Source organism: Gymnoscopelus microlampas, assembly GCF_963454915.1.
Source record: "Gymnoscopelus microlampas genome assembly, chromosome: 15".
Taxonomy (NCBI): Eukaryota; Metazoa; Chordata; class Actinopteri; order Myctophiformes; family Myctophidae; genus Gymnoscopelus; species Gymnoscopelus microlampas.
This window is the reverse complement of record NC_139952.1, coordinates 31,187,566-31,210,090: the sequence shown is the minus strand read 5'-3', so window position 1 is coordinate 31,210,090 and position 22,525 is coordinate 31,187,566. Positions and strand designations below refer to the sequence as shown.

The window sequence follows — 22,525 nt, the reverse complement described above, 5'->3', positions numbered from 1 at the left end:
GCCATACAAGCTGTTGGCTGTTGTAGAGTCACCCGGTCACCTGAAGGGTTCAGGCATGTGTCTAAGCAGCAAGCATCTTTCGTTCAGGCTTCTTCCTTGGTCGGTCCCGTTCTGGCCTCTTCTCTGGCCTCTCCTCTGGGACTTCTGGCAGGGCCTTGGAGGGAACCTCACGAAGCTCCACATCTTCCTGAGTGATGATAGCCTCCAGCTCAGCCAGCACAGCATCCTCATCTTCTTGTGTCAGACACCCTGCTAGGATCTCATCTATCTGCCTTTGGTACTCAACAGAATACTGGGTTTCATCCATAATCCGTTCCACCTCCTCAATGGACATCACCTCGTGCATTTTCTTCAGACAGTCATTTCCCACTTTCAGCCCGTCGATGACTTTGACTTCAATCTGGGCGAACTCAAGATCCTGAACCATGCGCTCCACGTTTCTTATCTGGCTCTCCGTCTTGTCCATGAGCTGGTCCTGGTAGCGCTTCTTCTTCAGCAAGAGCAGTGCTTTTTCTTTCTTTCCGTTCTTCAGCAACTGCTTAGCTAGAAGTCTCTCCTTTTCTAGCTGCAGATTGACCCTCTTCTGGCATTGCCGTAGCTTATCTCTCTGTTGTTTCAGTTGCAATATCGCCCTGTCTTGCTCTGTCACTCGAGTGTGCTTCTTCCGGCCAAAAATATTCCCCATAGTGAGACCGCATCCCAGCTACCGAGCACACATATGAATATGGATCATTATCTTCATTGAATCCTATACTGGCCTAAACCGCACCTGAAAAAAACAGTTGGCAAATATAGCCCCTCTCTGTTCGTTCTTAAACTACTTGTGCAGTAGCCTTTATCAGTGAACTATGACTTCATAGTTCTAAGACTTTAGTCATCTATGACGTCATGGGTATGACGTCCATACTATGATGTAAGTCATCTCAATATATGAGTTTAAACTGCAGACAGACACACGCCCAGTGATAGAGGTTGATGGACTTTATAATTTAGATGCAGATATACATGCAGGCACTTCGGGTCACGTTATCAGCTTGCCTGGTATTGCTGGGGTAACAGCGTGTTCAGGTTTCCCTACCCAGCATAGGCGTCGTCATTGCAAGTAAATCTTAGTAGCTTATATATGGTTATACAGTATATTCTGATTCACAAGATATATAGCACTTGTGCATAATATTACTTAATTGGCTGAAAAGGCTGAAGCAAGTCTTCATTATGTTCATGTTGTGCTGTTTCAGCTGGAGGTAAATTTCCCCATTCTTGTCTAGAGGCTGCCTAGAGGGCGGGCCAAAGAGCAGTGGTGGAAAGTAACTAAATACATGTACTTAAGTAAAATGTTTAGGTACTTTTACTTTACTGGAGTATTTCCAATTGTCAATACTTTTACTTCTACTCCACTACATCTCAGAGGCAAATATTGCATTTTTTATTCCATTATTTTAGAACTTTAGTTACTGGTTACTTTAAGTATATTTTGATGCCAATACTTTTGTACTTTTAATCAAGCACATTTTGATTACTGGACTTTTATGTGTGTTTCTACGCTGGAGAATGTTTCCCAAAAGTAGGCACTGAAATGACCTTAATAATACAGTACCTCCAGGCATTGTTGTTTACAACAATGACAATGTGGCTATGAGAAACAGAACATTACCATAGATATTATCAAGGGGTTAGAGTGACATCAAGAGAAAAAAGAAGTATGTGTTCATACATTGTGTATGAATGAATACACATCTACACTTTGTGGCTGTCACTCTTTGCTCTTTGTCTGAATAGCCATACAAGATGCATCTTTTAATATTAAAACATGTATAGGCCTATAGCGCGGCATGGCCACTCGAGCAAAAGGAAAAGAATGAAATCAGGCCTCGAGAGAGAGAAAGAGTGTCTTTGCTATTCATGAAAGACTAAAGTTGTTATGGAAGGAATGACACAAAGAAACCTGCAAAGAAGTCCTAGTGAACTGCACAAGGCGGTCTGGCTGGTTTTATTTATCCAGCTGCATGGCAGATATAGACGGGAGCCCCTCAGGGTTTCATAGAATCAGCTACAGATCTTTCTACAGGTCTTTCAGATACTACCGAGAGTCTACAGACGCACAGCCATGGGGGGTTGAAGGGTTGACTCATTCATGCCTAAACACTTCAACCCTAGCCTTCCTGTTATGGGTCGAACGTTTCGGCGAGAATGTTTCGCTCGTTCCTTTCACCGCCGAAGGAATTCAACTCAGTCACATGCACTGTGTTACTCCACAAAGACAGCATATAAGCACACACCTGAACACTGTATAGATGTAATGCATACAGAAGTATATACAGTATCTTCTCTATAGATGCATAGATATGCATACCGGGACCTTAATGCACATGTTCTGTAAATCTATGCAAATTAATTACATTCCCTATTGTTAATCTCCCCCACTGCTGCTAAGGTTTCCCTCCCCCTTTCACGCACGCACGCACGCACGCACGCACGCACGCACGCACACACACACACACACACACACACACACACACACACACACACACACACACACACACACACACACACACACACACACACACACACACACACACACACACACACACACACACACACACACACACACACACAGACCCTCTTATAGCTGGCTAGACTCCTGATGAGCCACGTCGTAAAGAGCCCCTTCTGTTACCGTTACATAGTAGTGGACCAGCTGGCATACACACTCCAAACAATACGTTGTTGCACATTGCACATCCCCCATTGCTGCTATTTGCTGTTAAAACGTTCCTTTTACAAGGTTTAGAGTGTGGGTCTTGCCTGGACTTTTTAACTATTTTCTTTTATCGTATCACATTTGTCTTGTTCTTTTTATTTCTTTAAAACCCAGTGTATATTGTGTTGCTGTCGCTGCACAGTCTTGCAGACATGCCGCACCAACATTTCTCTGCTTATACCCATGAGTGAGCAACATTCTTGATTCAATACATATGATGCCCAAATGATTTTGGCAAGGCAGAACACATATTCTCTCTACAGTATTTCCATTTATAATTTACACTTTCTTTTTTTTTTTTACAGATCAAACCCTGTGCGACAAGACCATTTCTTTGTGAAATGTTGGAGGAGTTGAGGCAGAGTGAAATAAGAGATGATTTGCATGCTTCTGGTATAGAGCTCCACAAAGGCTGATCCATTTTATGCACTCTGTGTGATAGAAGAATTTGCAAAAATAATGATTGTTCTACCAATTATCAATCATTTCAGAAAGACACAAACTAATATGCATAAAGAAAGCATAGTGATGGAATGAAAGTAAAAAAAGAATAATTGCGCAGTGCAATTTGGCAAGCTTTTCTTTACGAGAAATAGCGTGACAACAAGATTGCTACTTTTGCTTTTCAACTGGCTATATACCATTATACCATTCTGATGATCTATATATTTGCTTTTTGATAAGCTACCCTCTCCAAACATATTATTATGATTTCTGCAAATGTCTCTTTACGATGCGGACCACCCCTGTGAAATCCATTGAAATCCCATGCTGTGAATGTCATTTAGCCTGAGAATAATGTTATGCCAGGCGGACCCAGTAATCACACAAGACAATTGAACCACCCAGAGGGGGTGAAAAAAAAGATATAATGATGCATCTCAACTTGTATCGCATCTCGATTTACAAGCTCGATGATCTGCAATACAATCTCACAATGTGTTGCGATGTGCTGCGTTGTGAGCTGGCTTTTTTCAACTGACACTGTCGTATGGCGAAGGACCTTGTGAAAGCCACTCATGGTAAATGGTCCATTCATATAGCGCCCTTCTCCGAAGCGCTTCACAATGCACATTATATTCATCGATTCACATGCTGCGCCCATGCGTGACCACACAGCAGACGTTCAGACTCTGCTGTGAACGTCGACCAACGTTACACGAAGGCACAGCAAGACCCCTCCCTCAAACGAACAACGCAAAGTCTGCATGCCCCCCCCCCCACCAACAAAATATGGCATCTCAACCAAAAAATGCAGCCCGTTCTCCAGGTGACAGGAAGACCCACTCAACCGAACATACACCCCACAGCAGTGAGGGCCAATGGATTACAGAGACACTCGACATCCACTGTGTATTCATTCATAAAGCACACTGATAATAAAAAATCACACCCCGTGTGAAGGTAGCGGCGCCTTTGATACATTTTGTCATCGATATGTGTTTATAATGTGTTTATAGCCACGTGTCACGTGAAGCTTGACCAATCACTTTGTTGACGTACGCACCTGACCAATCAGAACGTTGACGCACACGGACAAAGTCAGGTATAGAGCAGGATCCGCTCTAAAGGTATAGAGCGGCTAGCGCCGCTAAAAATATATAATAATAAACTCAGCAGTGTCCCTTCTGACTGAGATACAGGATTTCTGTAAGAAAAGGTAAGTATAGCCTCGAATACCAACGGTTCCAGAACCATGTGGCCCATAGCCAGTGGTGTAAAGTAACTAAGTACATTTATGTTAAGCACTGTACTTAAAGGAGCAGTTCACCCAAAGAATGACTTATTTTCTTTCAATTACACACCCCATGAAGCATCAAATTCATGGAGATTTTTTAGTTTTTGTCGCATTCCTAAGCCAATCATTTGATGATCTGGCAACCTCTCATTCTCAGGGCCGCAGGGTGGACACTAACCACATACAAAATGTCAATTGCTGCACCTTCCTCTGTTTAGCATAATATGACACATTGTTTAAGTAGTAAAACATACACACGTTGCTGTTTTTTTCTTGGCTTTTAAAAGTAAGAGTAGGGCCAGGGAAGTAAGGAAGTGGCCACTGGTGGCAGTCAATGGGGGCTTGGGATGGATGGATGGATGGGTGGGAGGAGGTTCAATTGAAAAATAATGGCTCAGAGCAGCTCATTTAACAGACAAAACTGTGAACTTAGTTCAAAACTCAAAAATGGTGAACTACAAAGGTGAACCAGTTGATTTTAATGTGAGTGAAGTGAACTTTGAGCTGGCTCTTGTGAAGTGATGTGAACTCGACTCGCACAATACTGATGAGCAGATGAAAGCAGTTCTGTGTTCCTCTCCCACTTATCCCTCAATCCACAGTTCAAGAGGGTGGGAGTGCATGCACACGCGCACACGCACACACACACACACACACACACACACACACACACACACACACACACACACACACACACACACACACACACACACACACACACACACAGGGGTGTACTGGAGGTGGGGTGCGGTGGAGCGTCGCTCCACTAGTTCAGAGCCTTTTAGTTGTTTGAGCTGCAGGTGCGTACCCGTGAGAGAGCGTCTACCTCACGTATTGATCAAAAACAACCATTCACACACCATTACCAACGCTTACAAAAGCTAGCCGAGTGTCAACAGCGGTGAATTAACATAGGAATGACCCTGGCTGGATGCATTTCAATGGTCCATTGTGTGAGCTGCTAAGTACTGTAGGTGTACGCACACTGTCAGATGTTCTGAAGCAGTCAAAAGAGAACGTTTGGATAACAACGTGGCAGATGGATTTCTGACGTCTGCAAGGTAAATGCATATAGGACAAAAGTATCCCCATTATGCAATTAAATAGAATAAAATCAAAGAGGTTATTTCAATTGGCGAGCGTGTGCAGTATGTGCGAGTGCGTGCACATGACGTAGCTCTCCACGTGTAAAGGAATCCACAGTAGACCACTGCGCACACACACACACACACAATTAGGTCTATTTGTAAGTCCTCCCTGTACTCTGTGTGTGTGTGTGTGTGTGTGTGTGTGTGTGTGTGTGTGTGTGTGTGTGTGTGTGTGTGTGCGTGCGTGCGTGCAAACAATTGTTTGTGTATGTGTGTGCGTGCAAGCGATTGTGTGTGTATGTGTGCATGTGCATGTGCATGTGCATGTGCATGTGCATGTGCATGTGCATGTGCATGTGCATGTGCGTGTGCGTGTGCGTGTGCGTGCGTGTGCACACGCCCATACGCCCGTCTGATAGCGTTTCAAAAGCGCCTCTATAAAAATCAATTAAACATGGTTTGTTGTGGAAAAGCAGCGCCGGGGCTGATTGACAGAATCATTTGTAGTGTGTTCTAAGGATTGAGCCTCGGCTTCAGAAATCCTGGCTGAAGGCTCCGGAATACATCTTGCACCTGACACCCTCATTCATCACAGCATGCGTGAGGAATATGAAATGACAGCGACCATCTGAATTTCAGAGGAAGGACACGCTGCGAGAGACGAGCGCAGTATGGCTCAGCAGACGGAGGGTTAACCCGTTCCATCCGGGAGCGCTTCTCTGTCATTTTAGATTTCTTTCGCTATTCAAAAATAGCAGATCTACAAGCTCATAGCGCTTATTTTTTTAAGTGAACATTTGTAAAATATGTTGTTCAGGGACCTCCAGAAGCAAAGATTTGAGTTACAAATGTTTGCTTTAAAAAATATTTATTCAAAGATTTTGCACACATTTTCACGATTTTTCAAAAATAGCAGATCTACAAGCTCATGAGCGCTATGAGCTTGTATATCTGCTATTTTTGAAAAGCCAAAGAATTCTAAAATGACAGAGATGCGTTCCCGGATTGAATGGGTTAAATGTGCGGCCCTCTTTACGCATGCAGAACGCAACCCTGTTCTCACTCATCAGTGGCGTGTGCGGGATGAATGCCTATAAATATAGTGTCACTGTCGGGTGGAAACCTCACATGCCCAAAAACTGTTACCTTTCAGGACTCAAGTTAAAAAAACGCAAACGATAGCATATCCACAAGCTCAAAACGTGCCGCATCGGGCCGTGTTTTGTGCATGTAGATCGATTTTTTTTGTTGCTATTTTTGTGTGACACACTGTAGTGTGACAAAGCAGGGCATTCATCTATGGAAAAACGTAAAATGTTAAAATATGGAGATAAGAGTTTTCCACCCAACAGCGACAATATGTGTGCATCGATGTACTTGTGCAAATACTGCCCTTGTGTGAGGATGTTTAGCCTGATTTATATTTAATTGCGTGCCAAATTAGCGGCTCTACAAGCTCACATGTCACACCGCGACACGTTCTGAGCTTGTAGATCGCAATTTTTTTTTCCAGCACGCGTTGCTGGCAAGCAATAGTGTTATTAGTCCATGAGCCAGAGCCCCAAAATTGAGCAATGATTATCGAAAGAGTGGGCAAAACCAAACCTATATTAAATTGTTCATAGGGTCAATACGAGTAAATAAATATATGATAACCTTTCCACAGGAGTAGCTTTTTCATGGTTATCACACATTTTGTTATTTTCCCCATACATACATGACAGGTGAAAAAATTACAAAATTTTAAAAAGAGTTATCATAATGAAACTTCCTGAGTTGATAACTTACATGAAGACAATGATTTATCGTATTACAAGTTTTCTGAAATCGTATATTTAAATATGCAAATTAGGCATTAGGAAAATATGCCCAAATTTGCATACCTTTCCTGAATCAACATTGGAACATTGGACAAAGCCAGAGTCAACATACTTATTTCATTTTGATAAGATGTTGGAGTCAAAGGTTTTTAACGATGGAATATTCAATATCTGGCTCAATTTTGGGGCTCAGGCTCATGGACTAAATGCCTAATTTGCATATTTAAATATACAATTTCAGAAAACTTGTAATACGATAAATCATTGTCTTCATGTAAGTAATCAACTCAGGAAGTTTCATTATGATAACTCTTTTTTAAATGTTGTCATTTTTTCACCTGTCATGTACGTATGGTGAAAATAACAAAATGTGTGATAACCATGAAAAAGCTACTCCTGTGGAGAGGTTATCATATATTTATTTACTCGTATTGACCCTATGAACAACTTAATATAGGTTTGGTTTTGCCCACTCTTTTGATAATGAAATCTTGTCTGGCTCATGGACTATATAGGAACATAACGTGATTCACCCAGCCTGAACTGAGCATCAGTGAGTCAGTGTGGCTGCATCAATATGTGGAAATATGTCATCAAAACAATCAATCGCTCTAAAGAATTAGTATCCTCGGGAGAAAACAAAATCTCTGCAGAAAAACAGCTTCTTTTTCTGCAGGGAACGAGCAGTCTGACTCTGAATGACGTTCATGTATGATCCAAGCTGATATATAAACCGCTCACAAAATGTAAGGAAACTTGAGTTTGGGCCATTATATCTCCCCTTTACTAATACCAATCAGTAAAGTGTTATATATCATTTTTATCTGTGATTAGTCACCTTTACAACGAGGTACAGCTTGTAAGCATCGGGCATTCATGGAATGAGCAACACAGGCAAACGTGTGGGTAGCGCCGAGCAAAAATGTGCCAAAATGGCCCGTTAGACCTTTCTGCTGACATTCAATGTCGTGACATTCATGACATTCAATGGGCACAGGTGTATGACTGCCTCACAGGTGAGTGACTGGCACCTGAACATGGGTTTTGCAACTTTGAGTTTGTGTATGCTCCAAGCAGCAACACTGCCCCCATGGAAATATGCCACTTTTGTCAGGATAAGGCCCGTGCAACAGGGCAAGTGAAGCTGGTGTTCCGTTATGCAGTGTGACAGCATTATTTGGTGTTAGCCCTGATACCATTTCCAAACTTAGGTTTGACTAAGTTCTGTGAGACTGGTGAAGTCAACAAGGAAGACAACAACCCAGACCCCTTGCTTCACTGAGGAACCATAGATTTACAGGCAAGATTTGCACAACGGTACCAAAGACAGATGTCAAAGTTGCAGGGCCCATGCTCAGGTGCCAGTCCTACACCTGTGACTGGCACACACCTGCCTGCAAATGGTACCAGGGCTGACATCAAATAATGCGTAATCTGCGTAACAATCTGCGTAACGGAACACCAGCTTCACTTGCCCCATTGCACGGGCCTTATCCTGTAGGGACAAACGTGGCATCTTTCTATGGGGGCAGTGTTGCTGCTTGGAGCATACACAAACTCAACAAAGTTGCAGAACCCATGTTGCAGAACGCAAAGTTGCAGAACCCACCTCTCAGCAAGTGTGTGCTGGCAGGTCGCTCAAAATAAGAGCGATTACCAGCAAAAGCATATTGGGTGATTTTGGCACATTTTTGCTCTGCGCTACCCACACGTTTGCCTGTGTTGCTCATTCCACGAAAGCCTGATGCTTACAAGCTGTACCTCGTTGTAAAGGTGACTAATCACCGATAAAAATGATATATAACACTATACTGATTGGTATTAGTAAAGGGGAGATATATGGGCCCAAATTCAAGTTTCCTTACATTTTGCGAGCGGTTTACTTTAGTTTTCTAAGGCTTCCATTTACTGCTAAAATACTGAATTACCGGTTATGTGAGCGATTGGATCACTCCAATATAATACATCCCTCCGCGGCAGAGCGGAGGCACCGAGGTAGATTACCAGATTAATCCTTGTGTACCGGGTGTGCCACGGCCAGGGGGCATCGCCCTCTGCGACTGCCTCAAATCCCTGCGTGGCACACCTTTCAACCTTGTGTCCTTCTAGCGGCGCCCTAGAACACCGGAATGACGATTAGAGTGATCCAATCGCTCACATAACCGTAGTTACCTATGTAACCATTGCTATGTAGCGCTATATTGGATCACTCCAATATGATATTGACAATACCCAATTACTCTGTGATCTAGGAAAAGGGACCAAGCACAAGCTCACCTATCAGACTGGGTTGGGCTGGGGTCCTCACAACAGCGGGCTGTCGTCCGGTTCCACAGTAGCGGAGGCAACCCCCAAAATGGCTTGTTCCACCCGGTTGGAAGGGACCACATTAATGCAGTAGAACCTAGCAAAAGTGCTAAGGGACACTCGGCCCAGGCACAGATATCAGACAGGGTAACCCCCCGGAGCTGTGCCCAAGAGGCAGCCATACCTCTGGTAGAGTGTGCCACCACAGAGGACGGCAAAGGCCGGCCGGCCAAACGATACGCATCAGTGATGACATCAACGAGCCAGTGCGAAAGTCTCTGTATAGAAAGCCTGAGTCAGCGTGGCATAAGCGTCCAAAGCCCTCACTGGGCTTAAGTCACTGCAGGCAGCACCTACATCACCCTCACCCGAGGGAGGGATGTAGGCCCATAAATGTAAAGGCCGCTTCGGAAGAGAGCACCTTCGGCAAAAAAAAGAGGGGTTAGGACGGAGGGTAACACCCAACTTGTCAGGGCCTATCCGAAAACACTCTCCAATCACGGAGAGTGCATGGCGCTCACCAACCCTCTTGGTGGAGGTAATGGCCAACAGGAACACCACCTTCCACGAAAGGTGCTTAAGGGAGATAAGAGTCCAGGGGCTCAAAAGGCGGCTTTGACACTCGCCATCTCTGCTGATAGGCTGTGTTAGTCGCAGGGGCCCTGGAACTATGCAACGTATGCACAACACCGTCCAGGAGCCCCGACTCCGACCGCCTACGCTTTTCAGGGGCCAGTCCCTCAACAGATGGCACCACTATTCAAAACCAACTGGGGCATGGGGCCATCGCCAGAGTGCTACCCTCCCATCAGGGGGGACTGGGACTGCGCCAACCAACACACCCCCGTCACCATGAGGCGATGGCGTCTGTGTAGCCGCGGAAGGCACACGTGGCGCAGGACCGGGACAGGACAGCGGCCGCCGTCTCCTGTTAGTGCAAGGAAATGCTGGAGGAGAACCCACAAGCCGCTCTAGCGGCCCCAGTGACCTCACAACACCGCAGATAAGAAGGGACCTGCCCATCGGGACAGACGGACACAGTAGCCTGAATGCCCTAGTGGGGCGGTGGCCGAAGCGACGGATTAAATTCCCATTGGGACGGTTAAAATTGTATTTAGGGACTTTTAAAAGTGTGTGTCTGTGCTTGGTGCGACGATGTGTCTGTGCTTGTGCTTGTTGTGTTATAGTAGGCTTATCTTACGTTTTACATTATTATAGTAGGCTATCTTTAATATCACAATCCAATGCATAACGTTATCTACTTTTTATGGAGTGAAGCGATGTTTTGGTGAACAGATCTAGAGATCTGAGGTGTTGATCCATGGAATGGACACGCAGATGACAAGGTTTGCCTCTCAGCCACAGCTTGTAGATAGGCAAATTTCGACTCTGGATGTTGGATACATCCCAGTTTGACAGAATGTCTGTTTGTTCTCTACGTCTTTCTGCTGTCCTCTTAGCAGCATGTTTGAGGAGGATGACCAGTACTGCCTGCGGTAACTTTTATTCATCATTATATAAACATGATGTTCCATGTGTTTGGGCACCATACTGTATGTGCAGTGAGTAATATGTGCAGTTGGCAAAAAAATCCACATCGACCGGTCAGCGTCCCAGTGGAGATTATTTTTCGTCACAAATACATATTTTTACGTCCCCGGGGCATCGGGATTCCCTTAGTCTCGAGCCCTGGTTGCTATACTGTACTTATATTATAGCTAAAATCTAAAATTACACAGATGCTTTGCCCGTTTTATTTTGGTTAAAATAACATTTAATTCACACACAGGGACACACACACGTAAAGTTATGAATCACAGCTTTAAATTTAGTTGAGTTTATTATAGTAGCGACATGATAAAAAATTCCATCCTGGGGTTTCAATGTGAGAGGAGTTAACTGAACCTTGGCTCTTTGAGGAAATTCATAACAGTGACAGATGGCACTACCGAAACACACAGCTTTCCTGTGTGACAATTATGCTTTTTTATGACACAGCCTCATTCAACATTTGGATGGGTTTTTATCTCATTTTACCACATAGAAGAGCATCACCGTGCCACCACACACACACACACACACACCAAAGAAATATAAAGCCAGTCAAATGGAATGCAAATGATTAGTATTCATATTTTAAAGTAGCAAGTCGTCACTGTCGGGTGGAAAGCTTGTAAGTCCAAAAGTGTAACATTTCGGGAAATGGGGAAACAATCCTATGTTCCTATGGAGCTTATATTGTAGTCACAAGCTCCTGTTAACACTTTTCAATGGTTCAATATATAAAACCCACAGACAAACTTAACCACTTCCACATTAAAATGTTTTTCAAAATAACAAAAAAAGCTACAAGCTGATGTGACACGTTGTGAGCTTGTAGATCGCCTTTTTTGCTACTTGTGTGCGATACTGTTGCACAAAGAAGTAGGGCATAACTTACTTAAAAAAACAAAACACACACAAAAACTTGAAATGTGGATATACAAGGTTTCTGCCCGACAGCGACTAAGTGTGCAAGGTTTAGATATGGCTGTTGTTTCCCAGGCTTTGAGGCTCTAACACCAGCAACGAAAGTCAGAGACGGCAGGTGCACTGGCTCGTGTGCACATTTTTAATTAAACAATGCTTCTCAACTAGATATATACCAGGGACAAGTGACTTAGATTTAGCTCTTACTCATGGACCTACTTGCGGATTATACCAGTGTCAGTCTACTTTATGTGGATTATGCGGTCGACAGGCACTGACATTTTGCACCTTAATCCCATGTACAACGCACTGACTTGTCTTTTTGTGTTTTTTTTCCTAGCACTTTAACTAACGTCCATAAGTATATCATGCACAGTATTAGATCTGCTGCTATGCTCACCATGTGTAAATATGTAGATATTTGTTATTTGTTTTGTATATTTTCTTCTTTGATCTCCTTTTCCCCCTGCCCCCCCCCCCTTCCTCTTCCCTTTCTTTCTTCTATGGAAATAACAGTATGCACGAAAACTCATTTCACCCACTTCTTTACTTCTGTAAACCTGTGATGTGACAATAAAGCTGATTCTGAAGGACATCTCTGCCCCAACGTTAAACTCACAGCGTTTCGCATTCCTCATCACACATTGTTATCTAAAGACGGACGTTCTTCTGAAATCCAGTCAACTGGTCTTTCCCAAAACTCCTTCCTTTGGGTGTTCTGCAGACCAGAGTTCTGGATGTTCTACAGTGGTTCTCCAAACATTTTCACGTCAAACACCACCAAATTGAGATTTGTCCTACAGTCCCCCAAGCCCCTAGCCTGACACTCAGCCTGAATTTTCATTTCGTTTCACTCCATTATTCAGTCTGAAAGCCCTCTCAATGCAGCCGACTTCTGAGATGGGGGCGTGGCCAAAGTGGGACTCCACGGACTCCACGACGAATCGGGATCGGGATAATCCAGTATGAACCAATCGCGTTGGTTCATACTGGATTATCCCGACAGATTTTCAACCGAGAAACACCCGCCTTCGACAGCGTCACCAGACCTGAATGCGAGGCAAACGATTCAGGAGTGGAGCCAGGCTACCAAGCCCCCCAACTGGAAAGCATTTTCAGATTTAAAACTGCTTTTTGAAAATAGCAGATCTATAATCTACAAGCATGTGAGCTTGTACATTAGCTATTTTTGCGAATATCCAAAGTATAAAATAGGGGTAAAGTGGTTAAAATGATGTTGATGCTATATTAACACATTTTAGCTGGGGACCCCATGGAGTCCCCATCAAGGAACCCTGGGAGGTCCCCGGACCCCACTTTCTCCAGTGTTTTGATTTTCTTTATCTCATCGGATGATTGGTTCATTGGCAATTGTTTAATTCAGTTTATTTTATTTTATTATGGACATGTTCTTCTGCTTTTAAACTTGTGAAGCACTTATAAAACTGTAATCTCTCAAGACAGATTCTGCTAACAGCAGAATCTATTATTGAACATATTTGAAAAATCTCAAAAGTTTAAACATGTTTAATTTTTAAACACAAATCTTCTCTTCTGGGGGTCTGTGGCACAAAGAAAAAATCAGATGGGGGTCCACGGCCAAATATATATATCAATTTGACACAAAAACGTCTGAGCACTACTTGTCTACACATTCCTCAAAGGGCCAGTTCCCTGGCACATAAACGTGGAGAAGCAGCTCTGCCGCAGACACCTTCCATCTCCTAAATGCCACTTTGTGTTGTGTTCTGAAAATGACAGCTGACATCTGTTCCGCACCAGTCAACTCATTTATATTCATAAACATTAAATCAATGGCGGCTCATAACACAGCCGACATAAGCCAATACAAAGCAAAATTGCCAGAAAATGGGGAAAAGGTCCCAACGGGTGAAAAATCTAACGGCATGACCGTTTTTTTTTACACTCCAAAAAAGAAAAAGAAAAAAGTTACTTTTCCGACGTTCAGGGTCTCCCCTCTCTTTCATCTTTCTTTGTCAGGACGTGGGAGGTAAAAAAAATGCCCATAGCTCAGTGATCTAAACACTAGAGGAAGGATTATTTGGAAATGTGGCGAGCAGTGGTGTAAAGTAACTAAGTAGATTTACTCAAGTACTGTACTTAAGTACAATTTTGAGGTACTTTTACTTTATTCTTTACTTCGCAGATATAAATTATTACATCATAAAACATACATTGACCACTTTAGTCCTATTTTATACCTTGGCTATTTGAAAATAGCCGATCTAGAAGCTCACAACGTGTCACGATGCGATGCGCTGTGAGCTTGTAGATCCGCTATCTTCAAACATTTCAGTACTTTTACTTGTGGTACTTTAAGTACATTTTGATACCAATACTTTTGTACTTTTACTCAAGTAACTTTTGAACACCAGACTTTTACTTGTAACAGAGTACTTCTACATTGCAGTATTGATACTTTCACTTAAGTAAAACATTTGAGTACTTTTTCCACCACTGCTGAAAAGCAGCCTCATCCAACCCCGTTATTTCTCCTACATAATAACATTCCTCTCCCGTGGAGGGAGGAAGGCCTATGAGTCACCAGCACGGTGTGCACCCCCACTCACTCGTGGCGACGAGGATGCACCGTTGGAGACAGCGCTGACAGGGATCATAATTTGCTACGTTCCTGAGGAATAGCGGAGCGGAATGTGGGAGAGAGAGAAAGAGCGAGGGAGGAGGAAGAAGAGGAGCGTATGGGTGGGAGGAATCTCACCAATAGGGAAAAGGTAACAGAGAGGACGAATGATGCAGGGATCTATACTTGCAGTCATGCCGTCGTTTTGCGCACCGAAAAAAGCCGATCTGCAAGCTTACAAGTTTGTATTTTCTGTGTGTGACACCGGAGCGTGACTAAGTATAAATCGGGAACAATACCATCAACGTCAAGATCTAGGACCGTGCAAACACAGTCGCGTGGTGTTTCTGTCAATAAAAAAAGAGTAAGAACAGTGGCGGCTGATTCCTCCTAGTGAGAGCGTTTTTAGTACCATCCACAAAACAACAGAGTTGTCACTTCCCAACATGTCTCCCTTCACAAGCATCACATTTTATTGTATATTGTTTTTTCTTTTAATAAATAACACTTTGGTCTCATATTCGGAGGTTGTAGATGCAGTCAGGTACCTTATGCTGCTGAAATACGCCATCTGGTCCACTACTATGTAACGGTGACAGAAGGGGCTCTTTAAGACGTGGCTCATCAGGAGTCTAGCCATCTATAAGAGGGTCTGCTTGTGTGTGTGTGTGTGTGTGTGTGTGTGTGTGTGTGTGTGTGTGTGTGTGTGTGTGTGTGTGTGTGTGTGTGTGTGTGTGTGTGTGTGTGTGTGTGTGTGTGTGTGTCCGTGTGTGTGTCCGGAGGTAATCTCGCAAGCCATTGGACCGATCAACACCAAATGTCTTGCTCACACTGCCAGTGGGCCATAGAAGTTCCTAGACTCACTTTGTTTTTGTTAGGACATCTTGATCTTCACTTGTGTTTCAGTTCCTGTTCGGCGGTTCTGTCTGTGCTATCTTTGCTTGTCACGACGTGTTCCCTTAGTTTCTTTGTTTGTTTGGTTGCAGGAAAAAAAATTGTCTCATGAGCCCACTTTTTCTTGTCTTTCACCCACAGACAAAGTTGCATTTATTATTATCTCATTTTGAGTGTTTTTTATCTCCGTGCTTCGGTGCGTTATCAAAGTAAACTGTTGGAAGGACCTTGCTACTGTGGGTACTGTACATAACCTTCACGTGGGAGCAAAGTGAGCCAGCGGTGAATGGGCCCAGATCTACTACTGTGTGTGTGCAAACTGGGAAGCGTTCCACTCACCTCTGGCACTCGCTGGCGTGGAGCACGAGGTCCTGGTTGTTCTTGGCGCTGACGGTCAGCTCGTGCTCCGTGGAGTTGAAGACGTCCAGCAGCAGGTGACACTGACGTGTGCTGTGGACACACAAGCACAACTTCCAGTCAGTATGTCTCCAAACCAGTGGTTTTCGACCCTTTTCATATCAAGGTCCATTATGTATTATGTATTTGGCATTTGAGCCACGGACCACCATTAGATTTAGACTCTCAGACCCAAAACTTTGAATATTTTGTTATCATTGGATAAGATTTCATCAACAATTCCAACCATGCTGTATTGATGTGGTACCATAGGAGAGATAACAGGCAAACGTTGATCAAAATAACACATATTTAATTAAGTAATGCAGATGTTTAATAATAATTTAACTCATAAGAGCGTAAAATGAAACCATTTTGGTTTCCAACTCTCCATCATTTAGCTGGGGACCACCTGGAACCCCCTCAAGGACCACTCGTGGTCCCCGGACCACTGGTTGAGAACCACTGCTCTAAACCAGTAGTTTAACCTTTTTTGTGTCAAGGACCCCCCCAAAAAAGTATTCAATTAATCAATCACGTTTTCCACTAGATCAGCCTGCAGCCAGAACAGCCGGCCACTGATTGAAACAGTTGCAGCCAGCTACGTTTTTACAGCCCTTTTATGTAAGCTCTGATCTAGTGTTGCAACAGTGAATTTAACTTATCAATGTAATCTTAAAATTATCAATTAATAATCAATTCCTATTTTGGGCCTGTCATTACGGGTGAAAACTGTACGAAAATAGCTGATTTACAAGTTCACAACTCGTTGCGATGTGACACGTTGTGAAAGAGCAGAGCCTATATTTCACTAGAAATTAAAGATCAACTGTTACTCACCGCTTGTTTGTGTAATATGCGCTTGTCAGACACCCAACATATTAGTGCAATTTGCCTCGTCCCGGTGTCACGTTAATTATGGATGAGCGTGTAAAATGTATTCCGTGCCAACACTCCACCTATCTTAACAAGACTCCATTAGTGTGATTACACCACACATTTAGGACAATTCTGTTGATTGACACTTTACTACTTTCAACCTGGCGGCCCTACATTGGGCATGTCATTATACCGTCCAAAATGATGAAAATAGTCTATCAACAAGCTCACAACGCACTGTGATGCATTGCAATCTTGCAGGTCACCTGTTTCCGTGATTTGTCCAAAGTATAGAGGGCCTAAGTGGTTGATACTTCTAAAAACCCTGTCTGTTTATTGAGCGTATATCACCCTGGCACACCCCTAGGTGCCCGACTGGCTACTATTTAAGCATGTTCGACATGGTGAGCCTGGTGTCCCTATTTTGGGCATGTCATTATAAGTGGCATTTTTCTTTTCCAAAAAATGACCAACGTTGTTCGATTTTTTTCAAAATAACAACTTGAGCTTGTAGAGTTTCTTTTCGGTAATGATGGTACAACAAAGTATATAGCGCTTAAGTGGTTGACACCTAGCAGGACATTGTACACTCGTGTTCCATCCTGTTACCGCGCGCACACACGCACACACTCTCTCTCTCTCTCTCTCTCTCTCACACACACACGCACACGCGCACACACACACACACACACACACACACACACACACACACACACACACACACACACACACACACACACACACACACACACACACACACACACACACACACACACACACACACACACACACACACACACGCACGAGACAAATGAGATGAAGAGGGGACACAGTGTGAAGCCCTCTTCACTCCTTGTCATAACATCAAAGGTGGCTGTGCTTTCATCAGACCCACAGGCCTGTGGGCAGAAGGCCATCGCCACATGATCCCTGAGTCTTGCTTTTCTCATGCAGATCCTAAGAGGACCAATTTGCGATTTAGATCAAGACAGCAAAAACGCTGCCTCCATTTCAAAAGGTTAATTTGACCCCCCCCCCAAGTAGCCTTTTTCTTTCCCTCTCTCTGTAATTACAGATGAAAGGAATGGACGCCTTAAAACCAGCCAAAAAAACGAGGGGGAAAAAAAGGCACTTGTAAAACATAACAAGGTGATGTCAACAGGACATTTACATAAACACAGATTTGAATATATTTTTAGATTAAAGTAATACACTTGCAGAGCACCTTCAAACACTTACAGTACGTGCTGGGACACACATGGGCAACTCCATGGTGGCCCGGCAGCCCCTGTCTGCCTTTATGCGGCCCGAAGGTCAACATACAAATACTGATTATTCCATTTCCAAGGTGCAAGTTTGCATGTCATTGCATTAATTTCTATTGCTTTCTAAAAAAATCTAAAAAATAGCTGTCTGACAGTGTAATGCTAGGACAAACTGTTCTCTTTCTTAATACTGCTGCTATTCTTTGATTAATCCTTTTTTATTTCCTTTTTGTATATGTTTATAGTAGTAGTAGTAGTAGTAGTAGTAGTAGTAGTAGTAGTAGTAGTAGTAGTAGTATATTCCTGCTATGGTGTCCAGGAACCAGAACAAAATAATCGTATTCCTATGCACCCGCACACAAGCTGTAACCATAGAGGAACCTTGACATACAGGAAGTAGTTACCACAACGTACGGTACACTACAAAATAAACCTTAAGCCATATAGAAAAGTTTGTTCAAATGACTTATTAAGGTAACCACAGATAACTCTTTAATCCCTCTACGGCTTAAAACACACATTTTCTTTACTCCAATGTCTCTGCATGTAATTTACAGCTTTGACATACGTTTAAGAAATCATGTGCAGGTACATGTACATTCATTCTTTCCACCCAAAGCAAAATCAGTTTGCTTTTAGAGCAGCTGTAATGAATCAAAAGCTGGCACACCCCACGTGACGATGGCAACTCAAAGGGGGGACGCTGTTCCATTCTTGGCCTTTAGCGGGAAACGATAGGGAACTCATAAATATTCACAAACAAGCTAATTCCATGATGCGTTTCTCATATCGGGCTAAGCCCTTTGGCCCTTTCATGTCTTGGCTTTGAACGGCGCCCTCCGATTCCCCCATGTGACGTCAACATAAGACCCCCACTGCATTGGAATCACAAGCAGGGCAGAACCAATGCAGTAAAAATGCAGTTAACGGCTGATTTATACTACGACGGTGTCCTGTGCCGATAGCCGATCTACAATCGTGTAGATCGGCTACACGATTCAGTGAGACACCGCCACGCAATGAAGTATAAAGGGCTTCTCACACTGGGAAAGATGTTACTTCCGCATACTATGCTTGGATCTGCGGGATTACACCGCGCTTCTCATGTGCACACCTTTCTACACGTCGCAGAGAATTATATATTTGTTTTTACACGATTCGTCCCCTTGCAGCAGGTGCAGCAGTGCGTGAGAAAAGCAAAATTATGCTTCTGTGGATAATGCCATATGTAGATATCTTACATTTTTGCCTATCCTCGACCAATGGTGGAAAGTAACTAAGTAATGTGCTTATGTAAAATGTTGAGGTATTTTTGGACACTTAGCGCAATTTTTTATTTTTCAAAAAGAACCAGGGCAGGGGCCTCACGCCGCCCATCTACCCAGCCCAAGGCACCCCGATCCCGGGTACGGGGCGGGGTGGAGGGGACCCCCCAGTCGGCCCTCCACGCACCTGCGGGAAAATTCCTTGAGGCAGGAAGGCAGAGGCCGTGCTCCCAGAGGGCCCTGGACACAAGTGATTTTTTATTTTTCAAAAAGAACCAGGGCAGGGGCCTCACGCCGTCCCTCTACATACACACGTTTCTCAGCAGTCTTTCTTTTCTGTAATGTGACAATAAAGATGATTCTGTATTCTGATTGTGTAACAGTTTCACGGTGATTGAACGCACCTGTCGGATTGCCCGTGCCCCCCTACCTGCCACCCGCCTAGTAATAAATTATAGGCGTGTCATGAACCCTAGCACCACTATTCTGGGGCAAACATTTGGCAAAAGCAGCTGACACAAGCTCACCTCGGTCAACTAAGCACATAGGGTTTAAGTGATTAAATCAGGCTTAACATAACAGATGCAATGGAACAATGCAAGCCAATGCAGCCGTGTGCCCACCTTTTTTTTTGTGTTCTTCACCTCACCGACATATCTCCAAAGGGAACCCTCGCACGTATACCCCCTGGCTAATCTCAGGGTTAATAGTGGCTTAAGATGAGCCTGCCCGCGTGCCTAATAAACTGCCCGCGGGGAGAGTTAAAGGGGTATATTCTTTTAAAGAGCTACCCATGTTTCTTTAATTGTCTGTTTGTCTTTGTTGGGAGACATGATTAACGGGACTGAGTGGGGTGAGGTACTGATTTATAGGGCCAGGGCGCTTAGCCGGGGTGATCAATCAGACTGCTGGACCACAACAGTAGGCGTTGGGGAGCTGAGACCCCATTGCTCATGCACTAAGCGCCCCAGATAAACTGGAAAGGACAGGGATATAGACTCAAGACGTTTGCTCTGTGTTTACACCACTGGAGACAATGAGACCTCATTGTTCAAAGTTGCTGATGCCAGCATGAACTGACTTAAACATTCAGTTTATATGAAAATACACTTCTTTTACCCCGTGCCATTTTGAATATTCTGAGAAATATTCAAAACTGTCTACTCATAAAACATAAGTCTGAATGACATAAGTCGCAGAGCAGGTCCCACAGAACACACATAACAAATTGTTTGAGAAAGCTAAGAGATTGTTCAGACATGGACCAAATTAAATATGCAATTATAACATAATGAATAAAAACGTACTAAACCATTATTTTTAAAACACTTTTCTTCATCAGAGGCCTCGTACAACAACATATTAAAGGTGTAAAAGAAGTGCCTTGCAGGATCGGGCCCTTTTATGCTATAAAAATGTTCACCTATAATGACATGCCCTAAATAGGGAGTGGCTAACACATTCGGATATGCATTAAGTCGTGCTATGGAACGGGGCACGACTGGGGCGCCAAAAAAATCGAACTAAATAAATAATTAAAAAAGCCAACACTAGTGGGTTTTAAACTATTTTGTTTGTGTATTCTTGTCAAAGTGCAGAATGAGTCAGATGGTGCTTTAGGCGACCCCGGGGTGTTTCAAAGTGAAAACAAAACTGACCCAGTAATGTGCTTGTACGGTGATGCCATAAATCATTCATCAGCCGAATATCAATATTTCTCACTCGTTTACATTTGAAAAGTGAGTCAGGGTGTGTGCACATGCTTCTGGGCCTCTAGCTGGGTGCGTGCGTGCATAGAGAAATGTATGAATCTCAGAGACAGAGTGAGCTCAGAGTGATATTAATTATATGGTTTTGCTACCCCACTTTTTGTCTTTTTAACCCATTCAATCCGGCACTCGGTGCAAATGTGTGAAAATGTATGCAAATCTTTGAATATATACTTTTTAAATATTTTGTTCCAGGGACCTCCAGAAGCAAAGATCTGAGTTTAAAATGTTTAAAAAATATATATGTATTCAAAAATGTGCACAAATGTTCAAGATTTGTTTTAAATAGCAGAGCTACAAGCTCTTAGAGCAACACTCGGTGCCACACTATGAGCTTGTATAGATCTGCTCATTTTGAATAGCCAAAATATAAAATAATGGTTATAGCTCAAATCTAAAATGACAGAGATGCGTTCCCGGATTGAAAGGGTTAAAAAGTTAACTTTTCAACAGTAACATATCAATGTCTGTAATGCAGCAAGCTGCTTAACAAAGCCTTCCATATGGAAAGGTTTGCCCTTTGTGTCGGTTCCTTTATCCCAGATTGATAACAGTAGCACTGAAGCATATTGAACAATCAGTGATTTTCCAGGAGCATTGCAAAGATTAGCATGTTTGCCAAGTCATGCTAGAGTAAGTGTTTGACTTCCTTCCAGTCAGAACACTAAAGTAAGAGAAAAAGTGAATCGGTTCAATCATATTTAGAACTGTTTCCGGAGCGGTTTTATCACACTGTCAGAGCTGGTTATGAAGACATCATGTCTGCTATACAATTACAATACCGGGTGGTCCTCAAACTTTTTATTTTCAAGGACGATCATAACTCTGAGAGTGTACAAATGGAATCAAATAGACCTGTACTGTACGTACACACAGAGTTACAGACCTGTAAGGGTCCATTTGGAACACCCCTATAGGAATTGTTAAAGGGAACTGTTAAGGAATCAAACCATTAAGATCTGAGGCGATTAAAAAAAATCTAAATCCTAACAGTTTTTTGAAAAAAATATTTAAAATATGTGTTCACGATTTTTCAAAAATAGCAGATATACAAGCTCATAGCGCGGCACTCGGTGCCGCGCTATGAGCTTGTATATCTGCTATTTTTGAATAGCCAAAGAAATCTAAAGTGACACAGATGCGTTCCAGGTCTTAATGGGTTAAGAGGGAATCGTTAAGATCGTAAAGGATCCCAACCCCAGTAATATATCGTTTTTTATGAATAACAAATATAATGACAAAGCACTGTATAACTCATCAGGAAGGTGTTGT

The 22,525-nt window shown here is 43.1% G+C and overlaps 2 protein-coding genes across 4 annotated transcripts in view; both read right to left on the bottom strand.

Annotated features, from left to right (window-relative positions):
* The window catches only part of trappc9 (trafficking protein particle complex subunit 9), a 325,308-nt gene that overhangs the window by 137,032 nt on the left and 165,751 nt on the right, over positions 1–22,525 (bottom strand). For all 3 annotated transcript variants that reach the window (XM_084081382.1, XM_084081384.1, XM_084081383.1), the window contains one exon: positions 16,019–16,129. In XM_084081382.1, the coding sequence (XP_083937508.1) occupies positions 16,019–16,129 (111 nt within the window). The remainder of the gene's footprint in view (positions 1–16,018; positions 16,130–22,525) is intronic.
* LOC311062382 (charged multivesicular body protein 6-like) lies at positions 62–685 on the bottom strand (the record flags this gene model as incomplete). Its single annotated transcript, XM_084081385.1, has 1 exon — positions 62–685. The coding sequence occupies one exon, from the start codon at positions 683–685 to the stop codon at positions 62–64; it is 624 nt and encodes a 207-aa protein (XP_083937511.1).